General features: G+C 38.2%; 2 protein-coding genes across 2 annotated transcripts; one reads left to right on the top strand and one right to left on the bottom strand.

The window, feature by feature from the left end:
• Positions 1-246: 246 nt before the first annotated feature.
• rgp1 (GP1 homolog, RAB6A GEF complex partner 1) lies at positions 247-8,327 on the top strand. The gene is made up of 9 exons (XM_041779893.1): positions 247-640; positions 832-947; positions 2,351-2,484; positions 2,691-2,774; positions 3,135-3,284; positions 3,514-3,660; positions 5,369-5,496; positions 5,580-5,757; positions 6,649-8,327. Exons 2-9 carry the CDS (start codon positions 832-834, stop codon positions 6,870-6,872), a joined length of 1,161 nt encoding a protein of 386 aa, XP_041635827.1. The 5' UTR covers positions 247-640; the 3' UTR covers positions 6,873-8,327.
• A 181-nt stretch (positions 8,328-8,508) lies between these two features.
• msmp1 (microseminoprotein, prostate associated 1) lies at positions 8,509-10,637 on the bottom strand. Its single transcript, XM_041779894.1, has 3 exons — positions 10,497-10,637; positions 10,315-10,423; positions 8,509-8,975 (listed from the first exon to the last, which is right to left on the bottom strand). Exons 1-3 carry the CDS (start codon positions 10,603-10,605, stop codon positions 8,804-8,806), a joined length of 390 nt encoding a protein of 129 aa, XP_041635828.1. The 5' UTR covers positions 10,606-10,637; the 3' UTR covers positions 8,509-8,803.

Raw genomic sequence — 10,637 nt, 5'->3', positions numbered from 1 at the left:
TCGCTGCGAAGCCTGAATCATTAGTAGTGAATGGGGGTGACTGCGTTTTATTAAGCGTTCGAATGTTTAATTCTAGAACGTTAAAATTACGTTTTTGATTTTTTCAAACACACCTACGCCTCAAGAAAACGAATTCTTTACAAATTACTGTGTAAATAAGAAAACTTAAAGAAAACGGTGTAAAAAATTTCGCGAACGCCCCCAAGTTACCATAGCAACAGTCCACTTCGCTGTAACTGCGCCACGGGACGTTTTGTAAATGGCCAACCAAAACATTTTACAGAATATTTGTATTATATATCCCTCCGTAAATATGTTGAATTAGAATTACAAAAGCACGAAGATGGTTGACATATTTTATTTTAAAACAAAGCGCGTTATTGGTTCTAAGTTTATCTTTTTGTCCTGCGGGAGTTTCATTCCCATGGTTTGCTTTTGAAGGAGCAGCACCGGAACTAGCCTGTCTACGGATTGATTTTGTTGTTTACTGTATCAGGAATGCTAGCTACCTAGATAAACTATGCCGAGTTGAGCTGAAAAGAAAGTTAAATCTCACATTATTCTATTAGATGATTAAACTAAGCGGTGTTTGGGTTTGAGGCAACGTATTTGGACTGCTGCAGTATCGTTTGGGGCCAAGGTATGTATTTAAATGACCGTTTGAACAGGATCCCTTAGCAAACAGAACCAACCAAGTTAACTTCTGTATGTGTAAGTCTGACCAACGTTTATGTTTAGCTCAAACTACGATGGTGTCCGGCCAAAGAAAACCTAGGGTTATGATCTCCTTGAACGTAGTTAAGTGATTTTTGTCGGTGTTTATCGCTACAGATGATCGAGGTGGTGGCCTCCATGGCCCGAGGCCCTGTGTTCCTCGCCGGGGAGCTCATGGAGTGTCTCATAACATTCACCAACCCGATGTCCCATCTTTCCACGTCTGCCAGCAGGTACGATTTACGTGTTTTCACCTCTCCGCCCCTACACTTGGACATCAGGATGCTAAATTTGTTTTAAAATTGTGAGGTCATGAGGGTTAACACGATACCAAGATTACCATGCATACTTTTTAACTTGCAGGAAAAACACTGCTCAAGTCATTAACAAATCATTAGTGCAGTTTAGACTTTATTGTCTTTCTCGCTTTCGCTTGTGGCAGATTTTTGTTCAAGATATGGTTGACGATACTAAGTGGGTTTTTTTTTAAGTTCCAGTACTTTTCTCTACTGATGATTATTGAAATAACAGGTATTTTTTATTTCAACCAAAGTATTGAAAAATTTAACAACCCTTAGAGTTCAATCTTTTCATGTTTATGACATTACTGGACATAGACATCATAAAGCAAACTGTGACTTTGCACTGTACTTTCATCACCGTGTAAAAATAATTGCTTGGAAAAAACCCCAGAGAAACATGTTAAAGGTCCCTCTGGGCCAGTGGTTCTTAAATGATGTGGCAAGGCACACCAGGTAAGTCTCGGTGGGAATTTGTATGACCATACCTTAATGCTACAACTATGTAACAACCTAAGTTACTGTAGCATGTTTCAAAGATGCTATTTTGAACGGATATGATGGGCCTTGAGATTTTTTGCTTGATCCTAGGTGTGCCTAAAAGAATTGAAAACCACTACTCTAGGGTACCCTGTAAGTGCACATAGTGTGGCAAATTACCCTCGAGTGGTATTTAAGTGGCCAAAATTTCACTAAGTACCCTGTAGGGACATTTTACCCTCTCTGGTACCCTTAAAACAGACAAAATTCTCTTGTTAAATTCCCAACATGTGTCAGGTATAAAATAGTTTAAAACCAATAATCTTAATCAGGATGTCTGTTTCTCTATAAAGGTGTGACAACTTTTTGTGCCCTGGTGATACACAGCAAACAATAAGTGCCCTTTTAATCATTTTCACCCCTGTCCCTTAAATATCCTGATCCTACCACTAATTACAAGGAAATATTGGCAGAGAGTGAACAAGCCAAATTTGGAAAGTACATCAAAATTAAAAATGCCATCCAGGGTCATGCTGTATAGATAAATTAGATAAGAGATAACACTCCATGTGTGCTTAAAGGACTGATAACTATACTGAATTTTTATTCCTTAACTAACCATGATTTTTTTTTAAGTTCTCTTATAATGCATGATGAATTTCATTGAAGAATTTCATGCCTGAAAATGTTTCCTTTCAAAGTGTTGATCATAAATTTGAACACAAACGTCCTATTAGTTTAATCATGTCTTGTAATCCCACACAGACTGTGGTTGTCTCATAGTCTTAAAACTATCTTGCAACCAATGACTCTGTAAATGTTTATGTATGACTTTAGTTGTCTTGATCGTGTTCTAGTGAAATGCTAGCATGGGCCAGCGCCCAAATCCACTGCCAGTTTCATGCCAGTGAGAGCAGAGTGGCCCTGCCGGCTCAGGGAAACAAACAGGACGTCCAGGCCGAGAGTGATACCGTGCTTATTCCAAGCAGAGGTTAGTGGTGAAAATGAAAATAACCATCTTTTTAATATGAGAACATGAAACAAGAAAAAACAGTCAGTAAAAAAATAAACAAATAGGGGTTTTGTTGCATCATTAAATCTTCAGGCAAGATGGAAGAGTTTCCAAATATTCTTTGCCTAATTGCCTCTTGGTGATGTGGCTCAGATTGGTTCAACACTTAATCCTTTCTTTTGCAGGAGAGCGAGGACAGTGTGTGCTGGATACACCACCCAAGATTCTTTTCTGTGACCTGCGGCTGGACCCCGGGGAGAGCAAAACATGTATGTTTAAACACGTGTATAACAATTTTGGATCCATTTAAATTAGAAGTGAAATCTTCTCTTTAAAGGAGTCACATTACACTTTGACAAATTAATTTCAAATAAGAAACGAAAACCACTGAGGCGCAAATAGCCTAGCAGTTATGTGTGCCCCCACCTGTCTAAATAACAAAGGCTTAAAAGCCCAAAAATCTTAAGATTAAGAAGAAAAGACACAAAACAATAGTGCTCAAACAATAGCTTTCTATTTTTACAATTTTTAATTATTAACTAGTTTTTCTAACAAAACATTCATTAATAAGTGTTTTTGTTTGTGTTTATGATTCAAACAGTCTATCATGATTTCTCTGTCTTCCTCAGATTCATACAGTGAGATGGTTCCAATAGATGGTCCTCCCAGTTTCCGTGGTCAGGCGGTGAAGTATGTCTACAAATTGACAATTGGCTGCCAGCGAGTCAACTCTCCTATCAAACTGCTGAGAGTTCCCTTCAGAGTGCTGGTTCTGCAGGGTCAGCTTTGATTAATCTTTCTATGAGTGTTTCACTTCTTTAGAATGATAGGATCAACAAGAATAAAAACCACATACAGGCTAAAAGTTTTCCTGCCGGAACTTAAATAATAAAAACCTTTGAACGTCATCGTCATATATCGCCATATCCTTTGGTCTTTGGAAAGAATCTTTAAGTGTCACGTCACAATGTTATCTGGAGTACTGACTAATTCATGTCAAACTCATAGGTATGCCAGAGCCTTCCTTCCCCCAGGATGAGGAAGTTTCCCCCTCTAACCCATTCCTGGAGGAAGAGGAAGCAAGCCACAGGGACGCTCGTCCTTTAGAGAGAGCTCTGGACATGCTGATGGTCAGCACCTCCAGGCGCTGCCCCCGTGAGTCATTGCTGTAGTTTAAAGGACTGAATCATGCCACCCAAAGCTTTTTATTTATTTATTTTTGATTCAGAAATTGTAAATTTTTTGTTAGATTTAGGGTCGATTATTGTTGATATTGTTATGAAACGGTTGATGAGATATTTGTAGCAAGAAATGAAACTGTGGTGCCTTGTTAGGTTAATTTTTACATTTCTGTTGTTAATATATTTGTCACAGTTAATCAGCACAGAAGCGCACTCATGCACGTACAGTGCATTCAGAAAGTATTCAGACCCCTTCGCTTTTTTCAATTTTGTTATGTTGCAGCCTGATGCTGTATTCATTAAAATTCATTTTTCCTCTTATTAATCTACACTAAATACCTCATAATGACAAAATGAAAACAGAATTTTAGATTTTTTTGCATATTTATTAAAAAGAAAAAACAGAAATATCACATTTCCTTAGGTATTCAACCCCTTTACAACAACACTTGAAATTTAGCTCTTGTCCCTCCTATTTCTCTGGATCTTTGCTGAGATGTTCTACACCTTGATAGGAGTCCACCTGTGTAAACTTAATTGATTGGGCATGATTTGGAAAGGCACACACCTCTCTATAGAAGGCCTCCATAATTCTCAAATGGAAGAAAGTTTGGCTCGACCAGGACTCTTCCGAGAGCTGGTCGCGTGACCAAAGTGAGCAATCAGAGAGAAGAGCCTTAGTCAGAGAAGTGACCGAGAACCCTATGATCACTTTGACGAAGCTCCAGTGATCCAGAGTGGACATGGGACAGAGTTCCAGGAGGACAACCATGACAACAGCCTTCCATCAGTGTGGGCTTTATGGCAGAGAAGGTAGATGGAAGCCTCTCCTCAACACATGAAGGTCCACCTGAAGGACTCTCAGACTGTGAGAAACAAGATTCTCTGGTTTGATGGAACCAAGCTTGGACTGTCTGGCTTCATTTCTAAATGTTATGTCTGGAGGAAACCATGCACTGCTCACCACTTGCCCAATACTGTTCTAACAGTGAAGCATGGTGGTGGCAGCATCATGCTGTGGGGGTGTGTTTCAGCAGCAGGGACTGGGGGACTGGTCAGTGTTGAGGGAAAGCTGCATGGAGCGAAGTACAGGGATATCAACAATGAAAACCTCTTCCGCAGTGCTGAGGACCTCGAACTGGGCCGAAGTTTCACCTTCCAACATGATAATGATTCTAGCACAGCCAAGTCAACACAAGAGTGGCTTAGGGACAACTCTGTAAATGTCCAGTGGCCTAGCCAGAGCCCTGACTTGACCCTGTGAAACATCTCTGAAGAGACAGGAAAATGGCTGTAAACTGATGGTCCCTTTCCAACCTGACTGTCCTTGAGAGGACTTGCAAAGAAAAATGGTAGAAAATCCCCCAATCCAGGTGTGCAAAGCTTGATGTGTCTTATTCAGAAAGACTCCAGGCTGTAATTGCTGCCAAATTCCTTCAACTAAGTATTGAGTAAAGGATTTGAATTATGTCAGTGTTATATTATATTTTTTCTTTTTAATAAACTTGCAAACATTTCTAAAACTCTGTTTTCACTTTGTGATGGTGGGGTACTGCATGCACTGTATTCTACAACCACTGACTTAAATTATGACAGAAGGTAAAATAAACAAGCCAGTTCCTGCAATTTTTTTCCCCTCTTTTTTGTCCCATATTTGATCTATGTTTCTTTGTTTTGTCCAGACATGTTCAATATCACCAACATGCGAGGGAAAGTGGCAAAGTTCTGCATCTTTAAGACGGTTTATAGACTCGGGGAGGACATTATCGGCACCTTCAACTTCTCTGAAGGAGACATTCCCTGCTTGCAGGTGTGTTTGCTGTCGTTTTGCACGCTGCTGCAGTTTTATCATAAAACTTACTAATATCCTGAGCCTGTGTCTGTGTGTTTCAGTATTCAGTAAGCCTTCAGAGTGAGGAGGAGATCCAGCAGCCTTATCAACGGCGTCCTGGACAGGCCGTCAGTGTGACCGGACATGGGCGACACATGGAGTCCTGCCTTCACACGGCCTCCAGCCATTTTTCCCTCCCTGTCCCTTTAAACGTCACCCCGGGGTTCAGCACAGACACAGGTCAGTCCGGCTGGGGAAGTAGGGTGAGCACACAGTGGAAGCTTTACAGACACAGCTGGCTCAAACATTGTAGCGCGTCAGCTCATTCACTCTATTCTCTGTTAAAACCTACAATGGCAGATCAGGAGAGGAAAGACTTTGCTGCACTACTCTGCCTCTGTGTGCGAGTCATTAAAAGGAAGCAAGTATTCTGCGTTAATATGCAGTGTTTACTATTTGACTGCAGGAGGGTACTTTCTAAGGATGTTACTAACTTTTTTAATGCCGTAATTTTTATAAATTATGTTGAAATAGCAAAATATTTTACTTGTTCAAAATAGAAATAAGGCTTGGCAAAAATATAAAGTTTAGGCAAAGGCATTCTCAACCACTCTAACACCAGAGAACATTCTTTTAGACACAGAGAGGCACATATTTAGAGATTCAGTGTGATTTACACTTCAGTCGAAAACATTATCTCTGTATTTCAAAGGCTTTTCATCTGCTTAGAACTCATTGAAGTTATGCTTCTTATTACACAGAACCTGCCTTAGAACTGGTGTGTTTCCTGCTCTCTTCAGCTTTAAAGTAATATGGTAAAGGTTGTTTGGTTTGTGCATTACTATAGAGCAGACAGGAGCTACTTATTAATAAGGCATATTTTAATTTACCAATTCACTTCACTTTTTTCTGAAATGAGGGTTTCAGACAGAAAGTCTGATTGAAGAAATTTTCTCATTTTGTTTTTCGTCCATTGTCTTCGTTAATAATCAAGTAAATCAGAATAACTAAAGTTATATTTGCAAAACAAACATTTAAAGTGTGATAGTTACATGGGTTTACCCCAGAACTAGGAAAGTTGTTTTTTCTACATCCGAGCTTCTAATTGAATATTTTTCTCTGCTTGCGCAGTGATTTTAAGGTGGCGTCTTCACTTTGAATTCGTCACGGCTCGGGAGCCAATGGAACCACCCACTGTGCTGCAGAACCAATCAGAGGTCACTGTTTGGACCGGGGCAGAGAACGTCGACGTGGATACCTTCAGCTGGGACCTGCCAATCAAAGTCCTACCCACTAACCCAGCCCTGGCGTCCTACATGTCCCACTTCACAGGAACCAACAGCATTAATATCTGACCTCTGCGTGTGATATGAACTCTAAATGTGTTTCTAAAGGATGGCTGCCTTGTTCTGTGTGAGTGTGTGTCTGTTAACGACAGAGAGAGACGTTTGTTCTTCCAGAGGAGGAATTCAAGTAAAGAAATGGCTGTTCAGGTGCAAAGGAGTGTTCTTGTTGTTCTCCACTTGATTTCAAAGCCAGTGATGTATTCTTTATTAGGTTTTCTGCTGCGTACAGCAGCTTTGTTTGCCTTTTTATTTAGGATTTTGCATTGCGCCTATTACACCTGCAATCATAATAACTGCCCACAAACACAATAAACCACAAACGTAATACAAATCTGCATTTTTTTTATGGAATAATCCCACAAATGCAACAGCAGTTACCTACTATAGAATTCCCACTAATGTAATAATTATTATATTTGCAGGGATTTATTACATTTGTTGGAGGGTAAAAATCTCCAGCCTTTAAAAATTGTGATAACTTCCCACAAATGTAATGTGAACATGAAATTAAGTGTTTGTGCTCATTGTTTGTTTGTCGTACCCTTTTTACATCTGCCAGTGGGTTCAAGTCAGCTAAAGCTCAAGTCACATTAGAAAACATAGTCATGGTGATTTTTTGTTCACCATGAAACAGGAAGTTTGTTTTTTTTTCCAGAGTATTAAAACACTGGTAGAGCCATGAATCTTAGCACAGTGGATTTGAAATCTGAACAGACACACTGTTCACCCAGCCAGTTCTAATGTTTTACGACAACTTATAACCCCTGTTCACTAAAGATTTGTTTTTTTATTTTAAATGAAGTTTTTGCACTTTCTATTACTGTAACTTGCCAGCACAGCCTCAGCCTATGAGTTTTGTTCACATACAGATTTTTACCATTTTTTCAGCTCTCTGAGAACTGTAAAATTACTTAAATTTGGATCAGAGTAACCCCCTCTGATGCCTTGATTTAAGAAGAACAAGCAACAAAACTTTCCCAAATTGATATCATTCCTCTCCGTTTCTCATTGAAAACTTGTGCAAAGATTCAGGGCTCTCCAAGGGTTTTAAGAATCTGGAAAAAACAACTTCCTGTTTCATGGTGAACAAAAAATTGAGATTAAGCTGACTTAAACCCACTGGCAGTTGTAAAAAGGCTACAAACAATAAACAATGACCACAACTTACATTTTTAATGTTCAGATTACATTTGTGGGAAGTTAATAATTATGTTTGCAGCTGGCAACTGCTGTTACGTTTGTGGGAAAGTTATTATGTTTGCAGGTGTTACAGTGTCTAAGCCCAACAAACGTCTTCTTTTTGGAAGATTTTCTATCACTGACGTTTTAGAGTTCAACTATTTCTGGGGTTGTTGAACATCCCCATAGTTATTTCATTTTGACTCATCTCTGAAAGTTTTTTAAATTTTACCATCTTTCTTTCAGCTTGAGCAAAAACTGATGTAAATACTACATAAGAAAACCATTAAAAGTGTGATTTAAACTGAATGGTTCATGTAGGATGATTTCATTCGTTACTGACGTTTTTTCTTTTTTAACAAAGTTTTTATTTGAAAGGTAAAGGAGCTACAGCAGAGAGTAGGTCAAATCCAACAGGTATTGTTTTATATATTAATGTACATATATTTGTGTTTATATTTACATGAAGTTATGATGAAGAAAAGAAAGATTACATGATTGATACACTGTGAAAACAACATATGCTAAAATCATATATGCCAGTTTTAGTATAAAGCACTTTAAAAAACTAAAAGCTTATAATACTAATAACTAATAATTGTGCAGATACATTTTCTTCATTACAGCCCAAACATTCCAGATGCTTTAACCTCATGTATAAATGTAGTTTGTGTAAAAAAAAATGCTTGCTGATTTTTAACTAGAATGATTATCATTTTCCCTTTTCAGACTGAAGAGAAAGGTCTCAGTCCGAGCATTTTCTACCCTTCCAGATGTTGCTGCAGATGCAGAGATCCATGGCTCGGGTCCCTCATGTCCTCTCCTGGGGTGCAAGGCAGGCGGGGGTCTGCAGTCTGGACCAGAGACACTTTGCAGGTCACGGGCTCCACGCGCACCTGACACCACGCAGGGAAATCCACTGGACGGTGCAGCCTGAACAACCAGAAAGGCAGACGAGCATTCGTAAGGTTTACTTTAATTTTAAGGCGCTTCTTAGTCCAAAAAATCCTCCAATTCTCATTTTGACTTTGCAAATGCTAACAACATAACATTTTTAAGGGCATTTTCTTTTTCAATAAGATTTTGACTATCAGAACATGCAATAGGTCAAAAATAAGCTCTGCACACTTTTTGTGTCCACTCAGGCTGTTGGTGACCAAAAATGCCCCATTGAAACCCATGAAAACCAAAATTATTTATCCTGAAGCCATAACTGTAATTAACATGTATTTTTATAATATTAGGCTGTCATTTTGGGGTCATTGCTTCAAATTTGCATTTTTTTTCCTGTTTCATGAAATGTAAGCTTTTTTACCATATTTGGCAGGAGAGAAAATTGCACGTTTTTTCCCAGTTTCCTATAGGGTCACCATTAGAACATCTTATTAAAATTATAAAATTAAAAAATTATAATAAGGCATAAATGTCAGAGTTTTTGCTCATTATTAACATATTCAAGGCTTGGATAATGCTGTTTAAGGAAATCCAATTTTGTAGTCCATAAAAAAAGCCCTGTTTTTGTAGGATTTTTAATATTACAGAAATCAGAGACTTGTGTAGTTAAAGTGGCATTTAAAGGGTTAAATTCTGAAAATGTTCTTAATATTTAATATTTATGATCAAATCTAATCTTGATCAAAAAAATAATGCAAAAAAAGGGAAACATTTTTAATGTAAATTCTTTTAACTGCCATTTATGTATGTTGCTGTTTTATTTATTTGATTTTAATTTTTATTTATTAATGTATTTTACACCAACTGAGGTTTAATGTATATAATTAAAGATTCTTAATTACCTACTTTTGCTTGCATGGTAGAAATTTTGACCACTGTGTATGAAAATATATTCCATTTAAAACAGAGAACAATGCATACGATCAAAATGGTACATTAGAAGCCACTAAACACACAATAAAAATGCAATATTTATATAATAATAAAACAAATAAAAAAACAGTCACAATAGAGCTACATGTAAACAAGGCACCAGGCTGTAGAGGTAAATTCATTAATTCATGCATGTGTCCTACATTTCTGATAATATTAGTCAGTATACTAGCACGATAATACATTATTGTCTAAATTGTATATAAAATTGTTTGACATGGTCCAGTAATTTTATTTTTACCTTTCATATTTTAATTAAACTGCTAACATTAGACTGAAATGTTGAATGCAGGACGTTTAAAAAAGTATTTTCTTTTACTACAATTTACTAATACTTATTTTAGTCACCTGGACCCCAAACCAAGCAGGGATGTTGTTTACTCACGTCTCACAGCAACCGACTCCAACAGGGTGCAGACAGGTGCACTGCATACATGCGTTGTTCATCCAGGTTTCACCCAGAGCGTACTGCCTCCCTTCGAACTCGCACAGCGCTGTAAAAACACATAATAATCAAAACCTGTTCAACTATATTTAACCTGTGAGATTTTACAGTGTTCGTCTCACCTCTGGAGTCAAAGTGGCACTCCATAGGTGCAGCAGACCCTCCACTGCTCCACAGGAGAAACCCCGCCGCCACGAGCACCCAGTTCACCCTGATGAGCTCCATCTTCATCTGGTCTTTTCAGCCTCTGGTTCCTCTTCATC

The sequence above is a fragment of the Cheilinus undulatus genome, linkage group 22 (genome assembly GCF_018320785.1).
Source record: "Cheilinus undulatus linkage group 22, ASM1832078v1, whole genome shotgun sequence".
Taxonomy (NCBI): domain Eukaryota; kingdom Metazoa; phylum Chordata; class Actinopteri; order Labriformes; family Labridae; genus Cheilinus; species Cheilinus undulatus.
The sequence above is the reverse complement of the archived record's forward strand: the minus strand, read 5'-3'. Positions and strand labels throughout refer to the sequence as shown.

Coding starts and splice junctions, on each gene's coding strand:
- rgp1 (XM_041779893.1), top strand. CDS start 832: ATGATCGAGGTGGTGGCCTCCATGGCCCGAGGCCCTGTGTTCCTCGCC. Junction 948..2,350: donor CTTTCCACGTCTGCCAGCAG/GTACGATTTACG, acceptor ATCGTGTTCTAG/TGAAATGCTAGCATGGGCCA. Junction 5,758..6,648: donor GGGGTTCAGCACAGACACAG/GTCAGTCCGGCT, acceptor CTGCTTGCGCAG/TGATTTTAAGGTGGCGTCTT.
- msmp1 (XM_041779894.1), bottom strand. CDS start 10,605: ATGAAGATGGAGCTCATCAGGGTGAACTGGGTGCTCGTGGCGGCGGGG. Junction 10,424..10,496: donor GTGCCACTTTGACTCCAGAG/GTGAGACGAACA, acceptor GTGTTTTTACAG/CGCTGTGCGAGTTCGAAGGG. Junction 8,976..10,314: donor GGAGTCGGTTGCTGTGAGAC/GTGAGTAAACAA, acceptor CTGGTTGTTCAG/GCTGCACCGTCCAGTGGATT.